The following is a 24501-nucleotide window of genomic DNA, read 5'->3' on the forward strand; positions in this document are numbered from 1 at the left end:
GTGTTCATGCATGAACAGGGTGCAACCTTCACCTCAGACGAAAGCCGGGTTCAATACGTTGCATCGCTGCTTCAGGGGGAAGCAGCGGCGTGGATGGTGCAACAGTACGAACTGCGCTCTCGAGTTTTGAGAAGTCTGGATGACTTCATGATAGCCCTCCGTAACCGGTTTGAAGACCCGCACCGGGGGAACGGGCTAAGACGGCTCTTCTGCAGCTGCGCCAAGGGACTAAGTCGGTGGTGCAGTATGCTAGCGAGTTTCAATTGCTCTCAAGTAAAATCCTGGACTGGAGCGAGGCCACCCGAGTACAGTATTTTTGGGAGGGGCTCAATCCCGAATTGCAGCACTGGGCTTTCATGCAAGGGAATCCTCCGGACATGGAGGGATGGGTGCGACATGCAGCCGACATTGAAAACTGTAGGCAACATTTGCAACTCTCAAAGCAGCGTACCGTGCGGGAGGCCAAGCCCCGTGGAGACAGGCCAGGCGCCCCTAGAGACTTTCGGTCCTTACAAGGAGGGGGTCTGTCAGCGACGGAACGGACTAAACGTTTCCAGAGTAGTGCCTGTCTCGTTTGCGGAGGCTTTTGACATTTTGCCGCTCGTTGCCCATCCCAGTCAGAAAAAACGGCCCCAGTCCAGCCAGCAGCTGTGGAATTAGAGAAGGTGCACACCGAGGGACAGGCGTGCCGAAGAAGCGCCCCACTGGGACGACGGGGGACACCCACAGCTCTTCAGCTTCAACCCACTTAAGAACCGCTGAAAGCTACCGGCTCATCGGAGCCGCGGATTACAAATAAAGACTCCTCTTCCTCCAGCGAGGAGGAAGAGTGGAGCCCGCCAGCAAAAAACGGTCAGTCTGCTGTAAAGGGAGCTCCACAGCAGGCCGCTCCGGACCTTGAGCAAGGAGCTCCAGTGATGGTAAGCGATCATGAAGACAATGTGTTCATTCAGGTCGCTCTTGCGTTACCCAGGGGGGGACCCGTGTTACGAGTATCAGCGCTAGATGATTCAGGCTGTGCTCGGACTTTGATAAATGAAGAGACTGCACGTGAATTACGGGTGAAGAGGGTTGAGTTGCCCGAACCCATCTAGTTTGCCCAGATGGATGGTAGTGACTTTAGGGGTGGGGCGGTCACGCATAGAACAGCCCGGGTCGCTTTGGGAGTTGGGGAGCATTGGGAACAGCTCCATTTTACCATAGCCCCCACTATTAAATACCCCACAGTGTTGGGGATGAATTGGTTACGTGGCCATAGTCCAACCATAGACTAGAAGGAATGATTACTTTCTCGCAGGCCCAGTGTGACCGGCACAGGAGGGAGATGGTGTTCAAAGAATAAGCAGCCGCGTTACAGGAGCTTCCATCGGGGGAGGCTTCATCACGTCGCCTCCCCGAGGAATATGCACAGTTTGCAGACGTGTTTGATGTGCGCAAATGTGATGAATTACCCCCCCACCGAGTAACTGACTGTGCAATTGAAGTGGTGGGGGATGGTAAACTCTCGAAAGGGAAGATCTATCCCATGAGTCCTAAAGAAAAGGCTGTATTAAGACAGACTACTTGGACACGAACTTGGAAAGGGGTTTCATACGCCCATCCTCGGCACCATTTTCGGCACCTGCGTTCTTTGTGAATAAGAAGACTGGTGATTTGCGACTCTGCATAGATTTCCGCAGACTGAATGCGGTCACACAGCCTACCCACTTCCTCTCATTCCAGATCTGCTCGGTCAGTTGAAGAAAGGTAGGATTTTTACTAAGCTTGATTTAGTGGAAGAGTACCATCGCTTTAGGATCAGGGAAGGAGATGAACACAAGACTGCCTTCTCTAGTTGCTTTGGAATGTTTGAATATTTAGTAATGCCGTTTGGATTGACGGGAGCTCCGAGTGTCTTCATGCAAATGATTAATGAGGTGTTGCATGATTTATTGTTTAAAGGAGTGATTGTTTATTTGGACGACATTTTAATATACACTCAAACCATGGATGAGCATGTGGCTCTGGTGAAGGAGGTGTTAAGTCGACTGCGTGCCCACAAGTTGTACGCCAAGGTTTCCAAGTGTGACTTTCCCCAGTCCTCAATAACATTTCTGGGATATATAGTGTCACAGCAGGGACTCACTATGGACCCAGAAAAGGTTCGAGCAGTTATGGAGTGGGAAGTCCCCACTACTCGCAATTTCTCGGTTTCACTGATTTCTACCACAATTTTATTAATGACTTTGAGCAAGTAGCCTTGCCTCTCACCTCTCTGCTGTGAACAAAAGGGAAGGGGTCTGCAGCCACATTGCCGTAAGCCAGGTTGCTTTGGACTCCTGAATGTCAACAGGCGTTTGACACGCTAAAATGGTTGTTCACATCCGAACCAGTGTTAAAACACCCTGATTGGGAAAAACCTTTCTTTGTTCAGGTGGACGCTTCAGATGTTGCCATGGGAGGAGCACTTTTACAAATGGGTGAGGGTGGACAATTGCAACCATGTGCGTATTTCTCTAAGAAATTCTCTCAAGCTGAACTAAACTGGGCCATTTGGGAAAAGGAGGCAGCGGCCGTGAAACATGCCCTCACGGTCTGGAGACATTTTTTGGAAGAGGTTGACGTTCCTTTTGAGGTTTGGATCGATCACAAAAATTTGGAGGCGCTAAAGGGGTCTAGAAAATTATCAGCCGAACAGGTTCGTTGGGCAGAGTTCTTTGCCAAGTTTCGATTCATGCTGAAACATGTTCCAGGAAAGGAAAACTGTCTGGCTGATGTGTTGCCCTGACTCCCCCAGTACCGCAGTCAAATCGACCGCCCCGTAGATTCCTTATTCACCCCGGAACAACGGGGGGAGGTGCCGGGATTGGCCGTAGTCACTCGTGCTCGGAGCCAAGCGATGCATGCTGACCCGGCAAGCGGACTCCCGGAAGCCTTCCGCGCGAGGGTGGCCGAAGCCACGTCAGCAAGAGGGGGGCCAAACGCTCCCTCAAGCTCTCACTCGCCGGGGGGAGTTGTGGTTTCATGGGATGAAACTGTATGTTCTGGAAACTGTTTGGAGGGAAGTGTTGGAGATGGCTCATGGGGCAAAAACCGCAGGACATTTCGGGTTTGTCAAGTCTTTGCATTTATTGAGGCGTCAATTTTGGTGGCCGGGCATGAGAGCTGATGTGGACCTTTTCGTGCGCAGCTGCCCCACCTGCGCAACCTCTAAAAGACTTATGGGGAAACCCCCGGGACTTCTCAAACCCTTGGAAGTCCCGTCCATTCCCTGGGAGGTCAGTGACATGGACTTTATTATGGATCTTCCCCCCAGCCGAGGGAAGACGGTGTTGTGGGTGGTGACGGACTTATTTTCTAAGCAAGTGCATTTTGTCCCTTGTACGGGTTTACCGACAGCTCAGAAGCTGGCACGCATGTTCATTACACACGTGATGAAACATCACTCGTTTCCACGCAAGATAGTCTCCGACAGGGGGGCTCAATTCGTGGCTAAGTTCTGGAAAGCCTTTTTAAAACTGATGGGGGGGGGAGCAAGGTTTGTCTTCGGTGGGGGATCAAGTCTTCTTATCCACCAAGAACCTTTGGACCCTACGACCATGGAGAAAGCTCAGTGACAAATACGTGGGTCCCTATCCCATCACAAGGGTGATCAACGAAGTGACTGTAGAGCTTGCGCTTCCCAAAGCCCTCAGGGGAATCCACCCGGTGTTTCATATCAGTCTTCTCAAGCCCTATGTAGCGGCTCCCCAATTCCACCCAGAACCTAAGCCCGAGGTACCAACCGTGGTGGGAGGGGAGGTGCATCTGGAAGTCTCTAAAATCCTTGATTCCAAACTTTAAAAAGGGAAGTTGTTTTATTTGGTACGTTGGAAACATCTGGGACCAGCACATGATGAATGGGTGGCGGCCCAGCATGTAGCAGCACCCCATCTGGTACGACAATTTCATGACGCCTGCCCCCAAAAGCCTCGGCCTGTCCCGGACCTGGGAGGGGGGTCTTAAGAAGGGCAGAATGTCAGGAGTCATGCTGTCCAGGCAGGCTCTTGCCATGAGTTAGGCCCATTTCTGTTCAAGTGCATCTTTTGGTTTTGTTTCTCTGAGCTGTTCAAGCTGTCCCCGCTCCTTTCCTCCCCCCTTGAGTCTCAAGCAGGCAACTTCAGTATTATGGCTTGCTCACTCCCTACTTCCTACCAGCACCGTTATCTCCTCATTCCCAGGCCTGCTTGGTTTTGCACCTGGGATTGCTCTGTGCTTAAAGTTATGCTTTGTAGTTTGGTTTGTCATTAGCAGCTTTGAACTTGTGGATTGCTTATGCTGTACCTGCGGCTCCTGAATAAACGTTTACCTGCTTTAGACCTGCCTGTCTGAGCGAGTGACTTTTGGGGATTGCCGAGGTTGGCTGGAGAACCTCACAACTGGTCACTCCTCTCCAGGATGAAGTTGTGCCATTAATGAGCACCCTCTGGGTTCGGTTGGTCAACCAATTATCAATCCACCTAACAGTAGCAGTGTCCAGCCCACATTTTACTAGCTTTGTTTCAAGAAGATCATGGGGGACTTTATCAAAGGCTTTACTGAAATCAAGGTACACTACATCTACAGCATTCCCTTCATCTATCATACTTGTCACTCTATAAAAAAAAGATATGAGATTAGTTTGGCATGATCTGTTTTTGAGACACCCGTGTTGACTGTCAGCGATCACGGCATTTCTTTCTAAGTGCTTACAGACTGTTTAATTATCTGCTCTAGTATCTTTCCTGGTATTGATGTCAGGCTGACTGGGCGATAACTGTTTGGGATTTCCCCCCCCCCTTTAAAGATGGGGACTACATTTGCCCTCCTCCAGTCTACTGGAACTTCTCCTGTTCTCCAGGAATTCTCAAAGATTATTGCCAATGGTTCTGAGATCATTTCGGCCAGTTCTTTTAACACCCTTGGAAGCAGTTCATCCGGCCCAGGAGACTTGAATTCATTAAGAATAGCTAGGTATTCCCGTACTATCCCAGTGTCTATACTATGCTGTAATCCCTCTACTGCATCCTCTGCTCCTTTATTCTCAGGTTGAGTACTATTTTCATTTTGGGAGAAGACTGAGACAAAGAAGGTGTTAAGTAATTCTGCCTTTTCTGCCTCCCCTGTTAATAATTCACCGTCCTCTCCACGCAATGACACCATCATTACCTTGATCTTCCTTTTGCTCTGGACATAACCAAAAAACCCTTTTATTGTTTTTAACTTCCCTGGCAAGCCGGAGCTCATTCTGCGCTTTAGCCTTCCTGACTTTCTCCCTACATGTGCTGGCTACTTGTTTAATTTCCTCTTTGTTTGATTTCTTCCTTTTTCCACTTCTTGTACATGCCCTTTTTAAATCCTATTTCAACAAAAAGTTCTTTACACATCCACCCTGGTTTCTTCAAACCTCTACCATTTTTTCTCCTCATTGGAAGTGATTGAAATTGTGCCTTCAATATCTCACTTTTAAAAAATTCCCATCCTTCATGCACTCCCTTCTCTTTCAGTATTCTTACCCACGGGATCACACCCAGTAGTTCCCTAAATTTATTGAAACCAGCTTTCTTAAAGTCTAGAATGTGTGTCTGACTACTCCTTGCTTCTCCTTTCTGCTGTATAACAAACTCCAGGAGAATATGGTCACTCCCACTTAAGGATCCCACTCCTTCCACCCCATAAACCAGGTCATCATTACTGGTTAAGATCAGTTCCAAAATGGCTGTTCCCCTTGTTGCTTCTTCCACTTTTTGGACAATGAAGTTGTCTGCAAGGGAAGTGAGGAATTTGTTGGACCTTATTGTCTTGGCAGAGTTTGTCTTCCAGCAGATGTCAGGATAATTAAAATCTCCCATTACTACTACATCTCTCTTTTTTGAATGCTTGGAAATCTGTTCCAGGAAGGCATCATCTAACTCTTCAGTCTGGCTTGGGGATTTATAATAGACTCCCACAATGACATCACTGTTTTTCTCTCCCTTAATTTTTACCCAGATGCTTTCAAGCTGGCTTCCAGTGTTTAAGTCCTGGACCTCCTCGCAGGTGCAATCATCCCTAACGTATAATGCTACTCCTCCCCCGTTCCGATTTGGTCTATTTTGCCGAAATAGGTTATACCCTTCAAGTAATTCATTCCAATCATGAACTTGTCCCACCAGGTTTCCATAATGCCTATTATATCATATTTGATTCGCTCTGTTAAGAGTTGTAATTCATCTTGCTTATTTCCTATGGTCTGTGCATTAGTGTAGAGACATCTTAGACCTTGGGTCCTTCTTTTTGGCAGCTTGTTTAAAATTGTTTCCCTCCCATTGTTGAGTTTCTGAACTGTCTTTCCTTGCGTATGTGCTACCCTCCTCAAATCCTTCATATCTATATCTGCAGTTATTGTCCTCATGTGAGGTTTTAAATTTACGTCTCGCTCCCCCAGAAGATTTAGTTTAAAGCTCTCCTTATCAGGCTTGCAAGGCTCTGACCAAACACATTTCCCCCCACCTTTGTGAGGTGCAAGCCAACTCCCAATAGAAGACCATCATCTAGGTACCATGGTCCAAAAAACAAAACCTTTCCTGGCTACTGGATACTGATGCCAACAAGAAGGTTGTTGTGAGAATGGAGTCTGTGCAATCAGAGCCAGCGTGGCGTAGTGGTCAAAGTGTCGGACTAGGATCTGGGAGCCCCGGGGTCGAGTCCCCACTCACGCCATGGAAGCTTGGTGGGTGACCTTGGGCCAGTCCCAAACTCTCAGCCTGGTCTCCCTCGCACAGCACGTGTGTCCCCTCCTTCCTCCTCTGTGCACCCCCACAACTAGAGAGCCCTAGCCCCAGCCACGTCACCTTGCGTGTCCTTTCTACATCTCCACACGGCAGCCTCTTTACAAAATCGATTCCCGTGAGCGGCGTCCCCGTCGGTGGGAGCAGGATGGAGGCGTCCATCATCAGGTACTCCACATTCATGGGCTTCAGCTGGGAAACAAACCGCACTGTAAGCACACAGCGTACCCCATTCCGAACTTAATGTGCAACACATCTTCACACACACACACCCAAATCCTGAATTGGGCTACAGAAGGAACAAGCCCAGATCCCTCTCGGACCCAGGGAAGAAACCGGATCTTGGTTCTTTGGCTCATGGGCAAGCAAACCCCATAAGAATGTAAGAACAGCCCTGCTGGAGCAAGGCCCACCAAGTCCAGCAGTCTGTTCACACAGTGGCCAACCAGGTGTCTCTAGGAAACCCACAAGCAAGTTGACTGCAACAGCATTTATCCTGCCTGTGTTCCACAGCACCTCATGTAATAGGCATGTTCCTCTGATTCTAGAGAGAATAAGGATGCATCATGACTAGCATTCATTTTTACTAGTAGCCATGGATACAAGAAGAGTTGGTTTTTATATGCCGACTTTCTCTACCACTTAAGGAAGAATCAAACCGGCTTACAATCACCTTCCCTTCCCCTCCCCACAACAGACACCCTGGGAGGTAGGTGGGGCTGAGAGAGTTCAGAGAGAGCTGTGACTAGCCCAAGGTCACCCAACTGGCTTCATGTGTAGGAGTGGGGAAACCAACCCCGTTCACCAGATTAGCATCCGCCGCTCATGTGGAGGAGTGGGGAATCAAACCCGGTTCTCCTGATTAGAGTCTACCGCTCCAAATCACCGCTCTTAACCACTATACCACGCTGGCTCTCCTCCATGAACATGTCCACTCCCCTCTTAAAGCCTCCCAAGTTGGCAGCCATCGCATCCTGGGGCAGGGAATTCCACAATTCAACTGTGTTGTGTGAATAAATACTTCCTTTTAGCTGGCTTGAATCTCTCACCCTCCAGCTTCAGCAATGATCATGCGTTCCTAGTATTATGAGAGAGGGAGATAAGCTTCTCCCTGTCCACTATCCCCATACCATGCATAATATTATACACCTCTATCATGTCTCCCCTTAGCCACCTTCTTTCCAAGCTAAACGGTGAGGGCTGTTCGACAGTGGAATGTGCTGCCTCGGAGGGTGGTGGAGTCCCCTGTCTTTGGAGGTCTTTAAGCAGAGGCTAGATGGCCATCTGTCGGGAGTGTTTTGATTGTGCGATCCTGCATGGCGGGGGGAGGGTTGGGGTCACTGGGGATGTGGGGGGAGGTAGTTGTTAATTTCCTGCATTGTGCAGGGGGTTGGACTAGATGACCCTGATGACTCTTCCAACTCTATGATTCTATGATTCTAAACAGCCCTAAGTGTTTTAACCGCTCCTCATAGGGCAGTTGCTCCAGTCCCCTGATCATTTGGGTTGCTCTTTTCTGCACCTTCTCAAGCTCTGCAATACCCTTTTTTAGGTGTGGTGACCAGAACTGTGACCCCCCCCCACACACACACACTGTGGCTGTTCTCCACAGGTTGTTACATGGAACCCTATGGTCACCCGGCCCAGGGTGGCTTCCGTCCCAGAAAGGAGGATTTATTTGTTTTATTTATTCAAAACACTTTTTAGCTGCCTTTCTAACCTTATGGAACTCAAGATGGCTTACGGTGTAAATAAAACAACAATGGTCAAAAACATGTCAAAGACCACAATTCAGAATCTCCTATTAGGACTGCCAATAAATAAAAACTAAATCAGTCAAATGCAGCCCTAAATAAAGCTGACTTCAACTGATTCCTGAAGCTCGAAAGTGAGGGGGGGGGCAGGCACACCTCCCCGAGGAGGCTGTTCCATAATCAGGGGGCTGCCACCAAAAAGGTCCTGTCTCATGTGCCCACTAGGATGGGGACACACACACCTCCCTCTGCAGTGGCGCCACCCTTGACAGAATGCCCTGCCCAGGGTGACCCATCCACACTCTACTCCTCTTGCTCCCCTCCCTCTTGCTTTTCCATCTCTTGGCCAGATTTGTGCTGCTGCTGGCCCAGCTCCATCCGCCGGGCACTGCATACTGCTTCACTGCACGTTGGCACACTTCGTGAAACAGGCCCAGGGGCGCAGCAAAGGCAACCCTAGCGGGCAAAGACAGGCAACGCCTGAACGGAACCCCCGTTTCTCAGGGCTCTCTCCAGGTGTCAAAATGTGTCCGTTTCAGATGCCTGCTCGTAATTCAGCAGACAAATATGAGCTTTTAATTACCACTGATTCAGAAATTGAGAAATTACAAATAATTTTACAATTATAAGTAATGATGACACAGTGTAAGAGCGGTGGTTTGGAGTGGTGGACTCTGATCGGGAGAACGGGGTTCGATTCCCCCACTCCTCCACATGAGCGGCGGAGGCTAATCTGGTGAACTGGATTTGTTTCCCCACTCTTCCACGAAGCCAGCTGGGTGACCTGGGGCTAGTCACAGCTCTCTCAACCCCCCCTACCTCACAGAGTGTCTGTTGTGAGGGGGGAAAGGTGATTGTAAGCCGGTTTGATTCTCCCTTAAGTGTTATAAACCACCAACCAAGTGTATAAAAACCACCAACTCCTTCTTCTTCAGCTGCCTCTTGTGCTCTCATTTCTTACAGATGGCAGAGGAAGGATTCTGTACACCTGCTGCTTGCATGCCTGAGGCCTTGGTTTAATGCCACTCTTTACAACTGTAATGGCAGACCCCTCCCCTGGAAGGCTGACCACTTTCCAAAGTCTGCTCATGTTAAAAGGGGAAGGTGTCTTGCTATCTGAGAAATATTTACCCATCCTCCCTCCCCGGCCACATGATGTAACCTAGTTGCACAATTCTTTGAATTGTGAGCAGGGTCCTGGTTTCTTTTTCTGGGAATCAATCTGGGCAGCTGAGCTTTGCCAACTTGGAAACTCTCCCACCTGGCAAAGAACAGTAGCCAAGACCACGCTGGCAGATCCCTTACTATGTGTTTACTATGACACTTTCATTCTGTAACTTAAACAAGCTGTCGTGTGCTTCAGCAATCCCGATGGAATCTGGACAAAGCAGCCATTAGTCCACAAGCTTGAAACAATACCCCAAGACAATTCACACTGATGTTCCAGTTTTGCCCGTCCCTCTACAGCTCTAGACATTTACACATTACTTACCATCATACTCCTGTATTCGTCCTCAAACATATCCAGAAAAATTTCTTCTCCCTTTAAAGAAAACAAAACCAAGAATCTATGATTCTAAAGAAAATAAGACAGCCGTCTCTGTGAGCAGTCTGTTTCTCATTAAACAGTGGCCCCAACACCTCGAGGAACGGCACGTTTAATCGCCCGCCAACCTACATTCCTGGAAGAACTCCTCTGGACCACACTAACTGAGTCTTGACATGAATAACTTCAGATTAAGTGACAAGAGTTTTTCTTCCTCAGTTTTTCTTTTTCGGTTGTAGGCCTTTAAGGCAGGGTTCTCTTTTGCCCCTCTGATTTGCCCCATATGGAAAATATGACCTTAACCACCGGCACTGCTTTTGAAGTCCGCTGCCTAAATGCCTGAGAAACCACACGCCCGTTTTCCTCCTAGTGGCTTCCAGGAATTTCAAAAAAGGAAGGCATCAACTCGAGGCCGCTGCCGGAGAAGTGCCGGGTGCCACGTGGCATGTGCGCCAGGCTCAAACTGGCACCTCCACACAGGCTGCTGCCAAGATGCCTGTGATGGCAGCTGCACTCTGGGGCTATTGCACATACGCCAACTCTGTCGTAGTGCTGCCGTGCACGTGTGTGGCTGACAACTTCACGTGAGCCCAGCCAAGTTGTCCTGCCCATGGTGCCCTCCCCCACATTCCAGAGGGGACACCTTTAGGGCCACCTCGTGCCCAAGCCTGCCCTACCACCACTTTAGAGGAAACCAAGTGGCGGGCATGCGATCTGGGGAAGGGGGATGCTTTTCTCCACCCAGGAGCGGTGGACACACCGTGTCTGCCATGGCTCTGGGAAAGCCACGGCTGTTTTCCCATGGCCGGCCCAGCTGCAGCGCGCAATGCCACACAGCATGCTTTTCTGTAGGATGGAGTGCAGAAGAACAAGAAGAGTTGGTTATTATACCCTACTTTTCTCTACCTTTAAGGAGTCTCAAAGCGGCTTACAATCAATCACCTTCCCTTCTCCTCCCCACAACAGACACCTTGTGAGGTGGGTGGGGCTGAGAGAGTTCGGAGAGATCTGTGAGTGGCCCAAAATCACCTAGCAGACTACATGTGTGGGAGGGGCCGTGGCTCAGCGGTAGAGCATCTGCTTGGCATGCAGAAGGTCCCAGGTTCAATCCCTGGCATCTCCAGTTAAAGGGACCCCTGCCTGAGACCCTGGAAAGCAGCTGCCAGTCTGAGTAGACAATACTGACTTTGATGGACCGAGGGTCTGATTCAGTATAAGGCCGCTTCATGTGTTCATGTGAGTGGAAAAACCAACCCGGTTCACCAGATTAGAGTCTGCCGCTCGTGTGGAGGAGCTGGGAATCAAACCTGGTTCTCCAGATTAGAGTCTGCCGCTCATGTGGAGGTGTGGGGAATTGAACCCGGTTCTCCAGTTTAGAGTCCGCCGCTCACCTGGAAAAGTGGGGAATTGAACCCGGTTCTCCAGATTAGAATCTGCCACTCTTAACCACCACACCACGCTGGCTTTGCCAGGCCACGCTCCACAGAACAGAATTCTCAAAAACTGGCTACAAAATTGGGGCTGGTTGAATATCTGTGGGTTCATGGCCACTACACTGATGGATCTACTCTGGTGAAAGAAGCACCTTGCATATCAGCCAAGCTACGAGGTTGGTTCTGTGCCACTACACCAGAGACAGATCCACACATACCTCCCCCCCCACATTCAACTGCAAATCTTCTCCTGTGGCTGACCTGAATGCTCTCATAAGGACTGCTCTCTCTACCTTCCCTTCTGTTAGGCGGTCGGGGACACTTTAAGCAAGAGAATACCTTATAAAAACGCCGGAGCAGGTGAACGCTTTCTTCTCTTGCACCCTGTAAAGAACAACAAACGTCTGAGTTCAGAGTACGCTTAATCTCATCAAACGGAAAACATACGGACGTCGGGTTAGAAAGGCAGAGAGAGACCTCTGCTCAAGGGCGGTCACTCGGGCATGGTGGGATATTGCACAATGTACTTAATTCAATCTGCACCCCACTTTTCTCAGCCATGGGGGCCCAAAGCATCTGACGGCATTTTTCCCTCCACCATTTTCTCCTCACAACCACCTTATGAGGAAAAGAGTGTGCGTAACTGGCCCAAGGACACCCAGTGAGCTTCCGTGACAGTGGTGGATCTGAACCTGGGTCTCTAGGGCCAGAGTTTAACACTCTAACCATTACGCAACACTGCCTCTACAACACTATAGCAATAACTCATAACTGGGTTATCTCGTGTGGACAAGACAGGCCCAAGAATGTCCAGAGAGCAATAATTGTGCCATCACTGAAGACATGCTGTCACAGCCAAAGACTTGCGTCCGAGAAGACCCCAATAAGCCAGAGGAGCCAACAGGGTGGCTCAGCACAAGGACCTTCCATGAGTGTACCTGGGTGTAGTAATTCACGAACCCCCATCCTGAACCCACACTCTCTGCTTGACAAAGTCACTCTGGATCAACACTCAGATGTGAAATATTTGTCATAGAATCATGGAAGGGACCTCTAGAGTCATCTAGTCCAACTCCCTGCACAATGCAGGAAATTCACAACTACCTCCCCCACAAAACCCATGACTCCTACTCCATGCCCAGAAGATGGCCAAGATGCCCTCCCTCTCATCATCTAACTAAGGTCATAGAACCAGCATTGCTGACAGATGGCCATCTAGCCTCTGCAGGGAAGGACAGCTCACCAGCTCCCAAGGAAGCCTGTTCCACTGAGGAACTGCTCTGTTAGAAAATTCTTCCTAATGTCTAGACGGAAACTCTTTTGATTTTATTTCAACCTGTTGGTTCTGGTCTGACCTTCTGGGGCAACAGAAAATAACTCAGCACCATCCTCTATATGACAGCCCTTCAAGTACTTGAACATGGTTATCATATCCCCTCTCAGTCTTCTCCTCTCCAGGCTAAACACACCTAGCTCCTTCAACCTTTCCTCATAGGACTTGGTCTCCAGACCCCTCACCATCTTTGTTGCCCTCCTATGGACACGTTCCAGCTTGTTCCAACTTGAATCATTTTGGGAGAGGAGGTGGCTCAGTGGCAGAGCATTTGCTTGGCATACGGAGGGTCCCCAGTTCAATCCCCGGAATCTCCAGTTAAAAGGACCAGGCAGAAGGTGATGTGAAAGGACTTTATCTGCCTGAAACTCTCGACAGCTGCTGCCAGTCTGACTAGACAAGACTGACACTGATGGACCAAAGGTCTGATTCACAGAACCATAAAGTTGGAAGGAACTACCAGGGTCATCTAGTCCAACCCCCTGTACAATGCAGGAAATTCACAACTGCCTCTCCCACCCCCCCAGTGACCCCTACTCCATGCCCAGAAGGTTCAGAAGAAGGCAGCTACATGTGAGAGTTCCATTCAGGGGCGGGGCCGTGGCTCAGTGGTAGAGAATCTGCTTGGTATGCAGAAGGTCCTGGGTTCGATCCTTGGCGTCTCCAGTTAAAAGAATCAAGTAAAAGGTGATGGGAAAGACCTCTGCCTGAGACCCTGGAGAGCCGCTGCCAGTCTGAGTAGACAAAACTGACCCTGATGGTCTGATTCAGTAGAAGGCAGGTTCATGTCTGAGCAAACCTGGAGCCACAACAACAAATTACAAGATTACAAAAAAACCCAAAAAAAATTACAAACAAAAAACCACACTCACTTCCAGACAGGCTAGGTGAACATCCTTTATAATACTACCATGCTTGGACACAACCAGTTGCTTCAACAGCAAGCAGCCAAGCTCCAAAGTGGCCAAACGGATCCTTCCGTCTACAAAGAGGAGGCAAAAGGAAAAAAGAGTTAGGTAAAGACCTGACTGCAGAATGCCCATTATGGTGGTTTGGCTGCCGCGTGGCATCGCCCTCTTAGGGCAGTGGCAATGTCCCCCTGACTCACACAACCAGATCGCCTGACCAGGAGCCCTCGGCCTACCTGGCTGAGCAGCGGAGCTCATTATCCGGATGAGTTTTTCCGCGAGGACCGGGTTGTAAGTGTTCTCCCCCTTTGTGTCCAGCGGAGAGAGCTGAATCCGCTCCAGCGTCACCGGCTCCATTCCTGCAAAGCAAGGAGAAGCGTCGGTCGCCATCGGCCATCCGATCGCCGAGACAGACCCCCGAGAAAATGTGTTTGGTGAGAGCCTTGCAAACCTGATCGGGAGGGCTTTAAACTAAATGTTATGGGGGAGTGAGACAACAACTTAAAGCCTTGTATGCTGACAATACCTGGAGACGAGAACAATAAAGATTTGCAGGGAGTGGCATGTATGCAAGGAAACAAACTCACAGGTAAGTACAGAAACGAAAACCATGGGGCACATAAACCATGGATTCCGATGTCTGTACACTAATCGCAGAGTATGGGAAACAAGCAGGAAGAACTCGAAGCCCTAATACAGGAAGGGGATTTGGTTAGACCTCAACTAGAGTACTGTGTTCAGTTTTGGGCACCACAATTTAAAAAAGATGTAGACAAGCTGGAACGTGTCCAGAGGAGGGCAACAAGGATGGTGAGGGGTCTGGAGACTAAGTCCTATGAGGAAAGGATGAAGGAGCTGGGTATGTTTAGCCTGAAGAGGAGAAGACTGAGAGGAGTTTTATGATTCTATGATTGTCCTGGCACTCTGGACGACCCCCTTCAGGACGTGCGCTTGGTCCCCGTTGCCCCCATGGAACGTTATGGACCCTTTCAGAGGAAGCCTCTATACTTAGGGCTTTTAGAGCTGCTGAGAGATGATATAAGAACCATCTTCAAGTAACTGAAGGGCTGTCATAGAGAGGAGGGTGCCAAGTTGCTTTCTGTTGCCCCAGAAGGTCCGACCAGAACCAACGGGTTGAAATTAAATCCAAAGAGTTTCTGTCTAGACATCACAGTCAGAGCAGTTCCTCAGTGGAACAGGCTTCCTCGGGAGGTGGTGGGCTCTCCTTCCTTGTAGGTTTTTAAGCAGATGTTAGATGGCCACCTGTCAGCAAGGCTGATTCTGTGGACTTAGGCAGATCATGAGAGGGAGGGCAGGAAGGGATGTGTCAGTGTTTGGCCCTCATGGCCCTTTCTTATGTGCCGAGGGAAATGCCAATCACCACTCTGGGGCCAGGAAGCAATTTTCCTCCAGGCCAGATTGGCCAGAGATCCTGGAGATTTTTTTTTTGCCATCTTCAGGGCATGGAGTAGGGGTCCCTGGGGATGGGAGAGGAGGTAGCTGTGAATTTCCTGCATTATGCAGGGGATTGGGCTAGATGACCCTGGAGGTTCCTTCCAACTCTAGGATTCTATGAACAAGGCACAGAGGCCGAGGCCTTCCTCTGAGAAGAACTTCAGAAGAGTCCTGCTGGATCAGACCAGCCAGGGTCCATCTAGTCCAGCATCCCATCTCACGCTGTGGCCAACCAGCTCCTCCGCAGGGCCAACAACAAGGCACAGAGGCCAAGGCTTTCCTTCCCCTGAGTTTGCCTCCTGGCAGTAGGATTCAGAGCCTGACTGCCTCTGAACATGGAGGTTCCCTGATAGACCTCTCCTCCATGAATCTGTCTAATCCCAGTTTAAAGTTGTCTATGCCTGAGGCCATCACTACATCCTCTGGCAGCAAATTCCACATTTTAAATCAATTGCTGCATAAAAAGAAGTATTTCCTTTTGTCCATCCTGAATCATCAGCTTCATTGGATGTTCAGAGTTTTCCTTGGCTTGAACATTTCAGCACATTCAGAAGAGGACTGAAGTATCGAGAGAAAAAGAGCAAATACCCACTTCTTTTTCTTCCAAGACTCGAATCCTACAAGCTGCTAGTTTTCCTTAATATCCATCAGCTAATAATCACCCTTTTTTAATAGCGGGGCTACCAGAGAAAAAGCAAGCTCAGTTGGAAACTCATTTCGGGGGGCGACAAGGAACGGGGAAATTGGAAGATCTGAGGTTTTAAGACACAGAGGCAGCTGTGCCCTATTGAGCCAATACTGGCCCGGCTCCCTCTGAAATCTGGCACCGACAGGCGAATCTTCATTAAAAACACCCTGCTCGCATTAAAAAGCACACTCCGTTTGCCATCATTTCAAGCGATGGACACCAAAGAGTCGTCATTTCAGCACAATTTTGCTCCTGGGAGTCTGACGCCCCAATTCATCACGGTGACAAAAGGAATTTTTGCAGTTTGCCAGAAGATCCGGCCCCTCCACTCAGATCTTCCAGGGCAGGAGGGTTCACGGCTCCCCTCCGTGCATGGAGGAGTTATATACCCACTCTCTGATTTCCTGGAAGTCTCCCATTAATATCCAAGCTTCTGTGGCTGTAACACACTACAGGCGTCTTCCACAATGAGAAATCCAGTGGATACGAATGCTCGTATCGAAAAGGTATGATTGGAGACTTCTGCTTTGCAATGTTCAGAGAACCAGTGCTGACATCCACATTCTCTGTCTGTTTGGGGAAAGGCTGACTTTAGCTGACAAAGAGAAGGACTTCAGGATGAGAATGTCTTCAAACCGGAATTTTGTGTTTGGGGACTGCCGGCTGGTATGCCCGGTTTGGCTCCCACTGACTTTGGCCATTTATGCATGGGAGGGTTTGCCGCTCTCTAGATACACATTTTTCCCATCCGAATTCTCAAAACTCAAAAATAAGCCCCCATGCAGAGTTCTGAGAATTCAGATGGGGAAAAGGTGCACCTAGAGAGCGGCAAATCCAAGGAAAAACCTCCCGTGCGCAAATGGCCTCTATGCCTTGTGAAATACCTTTGGTAACATGAGGACTAGGGTCCTTTTTTCCTTTCGCGCTCTGCTTCACAAGGGAGCCACCGGCGCTTGCGATACATGTGATTTGTTGCTCCCTTTTATATTCACAAGGAAAGGGGGGAGGAGGTCAACCCCCCCGTCTTCATCCCAGCAGACTTTGGTGGCTCTTGAAACCTGTTTTGCGCCAGCTAACCCAATTAAGTTTTGCTAGCAGATTCTGTCTTTCGTTTTTCTAAAAAGCAGCAGGTTGGAGGCCTCCCCAGCCACCGCCAGGCACCAAAAAGATCCAGCTCGGCTTCTGCAAGTTCCTTTCCTTTTCCTTCCAAGCTCCCTCGACCCACAGGTCTTGAGCAGTTTAATGGGGAGTTACGTGGCCACTGCCAATGCTATACTTGGATCTCTATCCACCAGCAAAAAGGGGACTATTTTATCAGCTGTTACAGTGGCAGGTAATTTCATTAAAGTAGGAGTGATTCTTCTTCTTTATCATCCATTGGTCACGTTGGAGTTTGAAAGGGGAACACCCCAGCATCATGTGAGAAAGCGTATCAATTTTCTTCATATTACATGAGCAAAGTCTTTTGGGGTAGGGTACATTTCCAAATCTTCCATTTAGCACCACTGAAGGCATGGCGTTCAGACGAGCAAGCATAAAGGCTCTTTGGAATCCCAGGACTGTTAAATTACTGAAATATGGTGGAGTTCACAGAGGAAGAAGGATACTTAAGAACACAGCAGAGCATACTCTTCAAGCATGTAGAGCTGGAATAATCCATTTTTTTGTTTTGTTTAGCTCTTAACAATTGATACAGATCTGCAAGTTCCTTTGCAGGCTGCTGTTGTGGCTAATGAGAATCACTCGGGAAGGCCAGAGGGCCACGTCCGTCATCTGAAGCCTCGGGCCGACACACGGCTGCAATTCTGAGGGATGCTCCAGAGCCTCCAGAGGCCGACTAGCTGAAACATGAAGCCTGTGCCCAACTAGCTGATACATGAAGCCTGTGTCCCCGCCAGCCCTGGCAGACACTCCACGGGCACCCTCAGAGGCAGCAACGAGAACCCGTCAGCCGCCTTCAGTACTGCACACACACCCTTTTAACGTCACTCTGGGCCAAACTAGACGAGACAACGGGAGCCCTCTGGCTGGAGCGCCCAAAGCGTGCTTTTCAAAAATACAATCAATCCCACCATGTGGGCCCCCAATGTGGATCAGGGCTGTCGAGTGAGGGGGGACCCCTGCAGTCCCTTCCCAATGTGGGGAGGGGCTGTGGCTCAGTGGCAGAGCATCTGCTTGGCAAGCAGAAGGTCCCAGGTTCAATCCCCGCCATCTCCAGTTAAAGGGACCAGGCAAGTAGGTGATGTGAAAGACCTTTAATCTGCCTGTATTCATGTGAAATTGCTCCCAGGAGCGGCTTCAGACGGGAAATCAGCGCGAGGGGAGAGGGAGAGACAAACCCCTGCGCCTCAGCCCCAATCCAAAGTTGCCCTGTGCACACATGAGAAATGCCGGGAGCTCTGGTCACTGGACTTGCCAAGCCTCTCATCTAGACCGCAGCCTCCCCTGGGTCCTAGCTTCTCCGGTCAATTATTTTACGCGTTTATAGGATGCTTTTCCAAATGTTCAAAGCAGCACACACTTCTTGCTGAGCCCTGCAGTGTGGACACAGACTTCCAGCCCGGCGGCACCACAGCTAGGAAGAGGTCTGTTCTCTCCTTCCAGACCGACGTGAAGGATGATCAGATACTCTTTTAAAGACCCTACCGGGGAACAGAGACAGGAGCCATGCAGCATTCGGGGAGTCGGGGGGGAGGCTTGGCAGAGTTCTCAACCCTTCCCCATCCATTAAGATGAGCCCCCTGCTGCTGCACAAGCGGGGGGGGGGGAAGCATGCCCATGGTCACCCGTTTCCCTCCCTGGGAAAGAGTTCACACAACCACAATGAGAGCAACAATGCCATTTGTGGAGGCGCCTCTTCATTATACAGAAAGGCAAAGTAAGCCAAGCAACTGCACTGGAGGACCACTCCAAATTCTACCAGCTGCAAACTCTTGTTTGCCACTGCGCACACCTGAGAGGGGGGGCCACGCACACAAGCAATTCACTAGCTGGAACAACTTAGTTCATATAGCGCAGCATAATTTTTTTTTTTAAGGGACCAGATTCTAGAAGAGGGGGCCCAGCCTATCTGAGCCTGCAGGCGCCTTTGGAATTCTGACATGGCATAGTGGGCAGAGCCACAAATTGGATGCTGCAGCTTACCTTCAATCCCACAGTGAAGATTCTTGTGCTGCGGTGGCAGCCGCTGCCAAAGCAACGTTAAAAAAAAAAAACCCGCACAGCCAATCAAATTTCCAATCGCCAAACAGAAACCTTGCTGGGCATAGAATCATAAGAGTTGGAAGGGGCCATAGAGGTCATCTAGTCCAACTTCCTGCTCAGTGCAGGATCAGCCTAGAGCATCCCTGACAAGTGTTTGTTCAGCCTCTGCTTGAAGACTGACAGAGAGTGGGGCGCCTCACCCACCTCCCTAGGGAGGAGATTCCTCTGTTGAATAACTCTTAGTTAAATTTTTCCTAATACCTTTCCGCCTGCAATTTAAACCCATTCTTGCGAGTCCTATGATCCTCTGCCGCCAACTGGAACAGCTCCCTGCCTAAGTGACAGCTCTTCAAAAGCCCCACCTGGCCAAAACACTTGGCAGGTGACAGGAGAGGTGTCAGTGGGCACCCCGTTGGGAACCCCTGTCCTAGAGGTTTCTGCTCATTGTACTGGGAGCCAGAGAGCAAGAAGGTGAGGGAGCATTCAGAAGGTTCCTGAAACAGAGAAATCTTACCTTTGTTATGTGACATGGCATACAAAAGGCACAGCACAAACAGAGCGTAGTAATCATCCTCAGCACACTCCACGGCATTGTACACCAATCCCAGAAAGGGCCTGAGGAAGAAAACAGATGCTTCAGAATTTGCCATCGCTGCTCTACCACTTGCTACCGAGAAAACGGAGCAGTCCCCGAGAGATGCAGTGGAAACTGCACCGAGACGCCTTGAGTGGGGGCAGGCTGCACTTCTTAGTAGAATGTGTTCATTTATTTTGTTCATTTATACCCAGCTATTCTCCCCAACTGTGTCAGTTAGTTGGGTCCCTCTGCGGAGAAAGGTGGGGTATAAACAAACTAAATAAATGAACAATTTAAACACCAACCCTTGGGCTAGAACTCAAGAACTTTCTAGCACCATCTTATATCAGGCTGAGCATGGAGAAGACTGTGAAGAGCGGTCACTCTCTCCCCGTACCTGTTCCAGTTCGACGCTGCAGCGCCAGATGCAGCCGCCGTCTTTTCCTCGTCAGTTATGTTCTGCTCTTTCGCAGAAGACAGTTTGCACCGCTCCATGATCACCATCTCGATTTCTGCAAGGAAGCGGCAAAGAACAGAATTTTAAACTCGGTGCACTGATGGCACGGAGCAAGAGGGGGCCAGGGGTCTATCGTGATCCACAGGGGGACAACGGCTAGATTCGAGTCCAGCAACACCTTAGAGACCAACAAGATTTTTGAGGTATGAGCTTTTGAGAGTCAATGCTCCCTTTGCTAATGAAGGGGACTTTGACTCTCGAAAGCTGATACCCCCAAAATTTGTCGGTCTCTAAGGTGCTGCTGGACCCAAATCTCACTCTTCTACTGCAGGCCAACAAGGCTGCTGCCCTCTGAACGATCTTCCTAGAACTGCTTCCGGTTGCATGTCTTATAATGCTCTTATTGCACTGTCATCTAATGTTCTAAAAAAAACCTTTTTGTGCATTGTTCATTGTATGTATGATACTCTTTGTGTGTGTGATTTTCCCATCAAGTCACAGCTGACTTATGGCAACCCTGTAGGGTTTTCAAGGCAAGAGACATTCAGTGGTGGTTAGCCATCGCCTGCCTCCACGTGGGCAAAGGAGAAGAAGAGGAATTGGTTTTTATACACTTACTTTCTCTACCACTTAAGGAAGAATCAAACTGGCTTACAATCACCTTACCTTCCCCTCCCCACAACAGACACCCTGTGAGGTAGGTGGGGCTGAGAGAGTGTGACTAGCCCAAGGTCACCCAGCTGGCTTCACGTGGAGGAGTGGGGAAACCAACTCAGTCCTCCAGATCATAGTCGACCGCTCCAAACCACTGCTCCAAACCACCACACCACGCTGGCTCTCAGTTCGGAGAGAGTTCGGAGAGAACTGTGACTGGCCCAAGGTCACCCAGCAGGCTTCAAGTGGAGGAGTGGGGAAGTGAACCCGGTTCTCCAGATTAGAATCTGCCGCTCTTAACCACCACACACACTGGCTCTCTAGGACACTCTTTACATTGCATTTCTTCTTGAACAGCAAGGAGAAAAGGAACACCTGTATGGTATCTACTTATCAGCAAGAAAACATGAGAAACAGTATGGTGCAGTGGTTAAAAGTGCCGAACTAGTATCTGGAAGACCAAGGTTGAATCCTCACTTTTGCAATGGAAACTCATTGGGCCAGTCACATGTTCTCCGCCTAACCTACCTCACAGGGTTGTTGTGAGGATCAAATGGAGAGGAGAACGGTGTAAGCCGCTTTGGGTGCCCATTGGGAAGAAAAGTGGGGTATAAAAGAATTAAATCAAATAATAAATAATATGACAACATTCAGGAAGGTCAACAGCAGCAACAAACAAAGAGCACCCAAACCACAACTCAACACAACAGCGTAGCAGACACAGGTTGATGGTTACCAGACACAATTTGCACATGAGGACAAGGTGAGGAAATAAAGCCAGAATAAACCAAAGTGTGGGAAAGAAGGCCAGCTCTTCAGAAGAGGATGATCAGGCTAACAGTCATATGATGGTTTCAAAAGGCCTTGCTATTCACACAAGAGTCCTGCAAGGTCCTGCAGTACTCTTCCCCACATATTACCGATGGGGGCAGGGCTGGGAGAGAGTGGGCGGGGGGGGGGGGTTGTGGCCGAGGCGAGATTTGAACTAGATCATGGCTGGTTCTCCCAGATCATGGCTACGTTGAACTACAAATTACAACCCCAACTGCATAACTCAAATGCATAACAGAAAGCGGTAGCTCATGAACTGGACACTTTCATTTGTTTTCCCACACTGACTGGCGCGCTCACCTTCGTTCTCTCTGCTTGGCTTGATACCTTTGAAAGCACCCTCCGTACCTTCTGGGCCTTCCTCGGGCGCCTTCTCTTCTTCCTCGTCCTCCTCGACGTTTTTGTAATTCGGCCTCTTCTGCAGCCGCTTCCGTCCCTTGTGCTTGTTGATTTCCAGTGATCGCTCCAATGTCTCGGAAGGTTTAATGAAGCACCTGATGCCAGACTTGGTCTAAGATGTGGACACAACAAAACAAGACCCATCAGCTGGGCAGGAGAACTTCAGAAAGCAGAATTTAGGCCAGGGCATTTCTGTATACCAATGGCTCAAAGGTGTGTGTGTGCAGGGGAGGAGGCTGGTACTCGGGGTGAGTTCACACTGAATGTTGAGCTTGTAATTTAGTGTTGCAAAAGCACTCCTAATTCTATAAGGGGCAGGGAATAGGGTTGTGCATATTGATACACCCGAACTGAAAATAAACCCATAATTAGCCATTTCAGTCATTTTTGGGTTTTGGATTTACCGAACACCAAAAACTGGGAATCTGCCTGAAGCCGAATAGGCGATTCCAGAAAAAGTTGAATAATTATTCGGTTTTTTCGGGTTCAGCTATTCGCCTTTGCTCAGATGCACGGCTCTGTGCTTTCTCCCATTTTTCTATCTTTTTGTTTTTACTGGTTTTGTTAAGGCCTCACAGTTGGGGCCCTTTTGAGGTCGGGGGTTGTGCAATTGGAGCCAACTGGGGCTGACCAACCAGGCTGATTTGCATTTAAAAGTCGGGCCTCACCAGTCCTGTCCGGAGGGATATACCCTCCAACTAAAAACCGCCAGATTCTACAATTACTTATTGGGCTTCTGAAGAAGACTCCTCACTTGTGCAGATGAGCAATCTTCTTCACAAGAGCTGCCTTGGTCATGACTTCGGCTGGCTCCGATATCAAACCCCCCCCCCCGAAAACCTGCTCTCAAACTGAAGGTCGCACTGAGTTTCCCCAAACTGTGACCATCTCTTGAAATCAGATTTTTGATGACTACAATAAAGGACCGTTCACAAGATGTCATTTGCCACAACAAGAAATATTTTCTGTGCCTTATTTTTCTTGCATTTAAGCCGTTTTCCTCAGTTTGGAAATGAATTTGCATGGATGCTATGTTCCTCAAATAGGAATGGAGCCCCAGACTTTGAGGAGCCAGCCTGCCAATCGGCTCTTTCCGCCAGTCCTCGGCAACGCTGAACTTCTGAAACTGAAAACAGATGGGCAGCTCAGCTCACAAATGCCTGGAGGATGGGGGCGACCCTTTGCGGGCCCAAAATACGGACCCCCTGTCCCAACCGTCACCAAACATCAGTGTCAACCTAAGAAGAGTCCCTTGCAGCTATGCTGCAAATATGGGGACTCTACCACCAAAAATGCCCCCACAGGATCCTTGAAAAAAAAATCCCCATAGACCCGTGTTGGCGAACCTATGGCACGTGTGCCACTTCCGGCACGCGTAGCCCTCTTTGCCGGCACGCGTGGGTGAGCTCCAAAAGGCCTCCTGGGTCGTCTGTGCCCCTCCCTCTCTCAGCTGAGCACCCCCCCACCGTGCGTGCGTCGGCGGGTCAGCTTCCTGCCTCGCACGCACGCGGCTGGCTTCTTCCTCTTCCCCCCCCCCTCTTGCCCCGCAACAGCTGATAGGCGGCGGGGAGGCCAGCAGCAACGAGGCGGGGCCTCCTCCTCACCACCTTCCTCCTCCTTGTCCCCCTCAGGCGGCTCCCAGCAGTCCAGCTCCAGGCCGCCGCCGCCATCGTCCTCCTCCTCAGGCGCCTCTCCCCCTGCCGTTTTCGCCCGCCTCCTCCTCCTCTGGGCGCTCGTGGAGGGCCAGGCGGCCCCTCAACAGCCGCGCGTCCGCCGGAGAAAGGCCTGCCATCTCCCGCCGTCCTCCCCCTCTCCCCCGTTCGCGCTCGTCCCTGACTCCTGCAGTAAGCTTGTGGGGTAGCCGGAGCCACCCTCGAATCCTCCGGCTTGGGCGTGGCTGCGTGGCCTCTGCCTTCTCCCTCCCCGCCCCCTAAGGTCGCCCACAGGCTGGTGGGGTCACAAGTGTTGGCGCGCTTGCCCTCGCTCTCGCCGCCCCCTCCTCCCCTGCCCCCGACAGCAGGTGCCCAATGCCGCCACGCCGGGGCCCAACGTCTCCGCCATCCCACGCTGTCGCCTCGCCGCCTCCCCAGAGCTGCCGGTAAGGGAGGGGAGAACTTCGGGTGTGCATCCTGGAGCAAGTCCTGGGTGGGGCTTGAGGCCCAACCCAGGACACTTCCTTCCTTCCTTCCATCCTTTATTCCCCAGTTCCTTCCTTCTTTTTCCTTTTCCAGTTCCTTCCTTCCCCTTTCTTTCTCTTTCTTTCTTTCTCTGTCCCTCCCCCTTTCTTTCTTCCTTCCTTCCCCAGTTCCTTCCTTCTCTTTCCTTTTCCAGTTCCTTCCTACCTTCCTTCCCTTTCCTTCCTTCCTTTCTTTCTTTGTCCCTCCCCCCTTTCTTCCTTCCTTCCTTCCCCAGTTCCTTCATTCTCTTTCCTCTCCCAGTTCCTTCCTTTCTCCATCCCTCCCCCTTCCCCTACTAGGGCTGCCAACCTCCAGGTG

At 50.0% G+C, this 24501-nt stretch overlaps 1 protein-coding gene across 1 annotated transcript in view; it reads right to left on the reverse strand.

Annotated features, from left to right (window-relative positions):
- CLEC16A (C-type lectin domain containing 16A) overlaps positions 1–24501 on the reverse strand; it is a 122148-nt gene that overhangs the window by 49406 nt on the left and 48241 nt on the right. Inside the window, exons 10-17 of the mRNA XM_056866272.1 lie at positions 21908–22118; positions 20063–20177; positions 19603–19703; positions 13978–14100; positions 13706–13815; positions 11840–11884; positions 10014–10064; positions 6831–6959 (exon numbers count right to left, since the gene is read on the reverse strand). Coding sequence (XP_056722250.1) covers positions 6831–6959; positions 10014–10064; positions 11840–11884; positions 13706–13815; positions 13978–14100; positions 19603–19703; positions 20063–20177; positions 21908–22118 — 885 coding nt within the window. The remainder of the gene's footprint in view (positions 1–6830; positions 6960–10013; positions 10065–11839; positions 11885–13705; positions 13816–13977; positions 14101–19602; positions 19704–20062; positions 20178–21907; positions 22119–24501) is intronic.

Source organism: Euleptes europaea, chromosome 21, assembly GCF_029931775.1.
Source record: "Euleptes europaea isolate rEulEur1 chromosome 21, rEulEur1.hap1, whole genome shotgun sequence".
NCBI classification, from domain to species: domain Eukaryota; kingdom Metazoa; phylum Chordata; class Lepidosauria; order Squamata; family Sphaerodactylidae; genus Euleptes; species Euleptes europaea.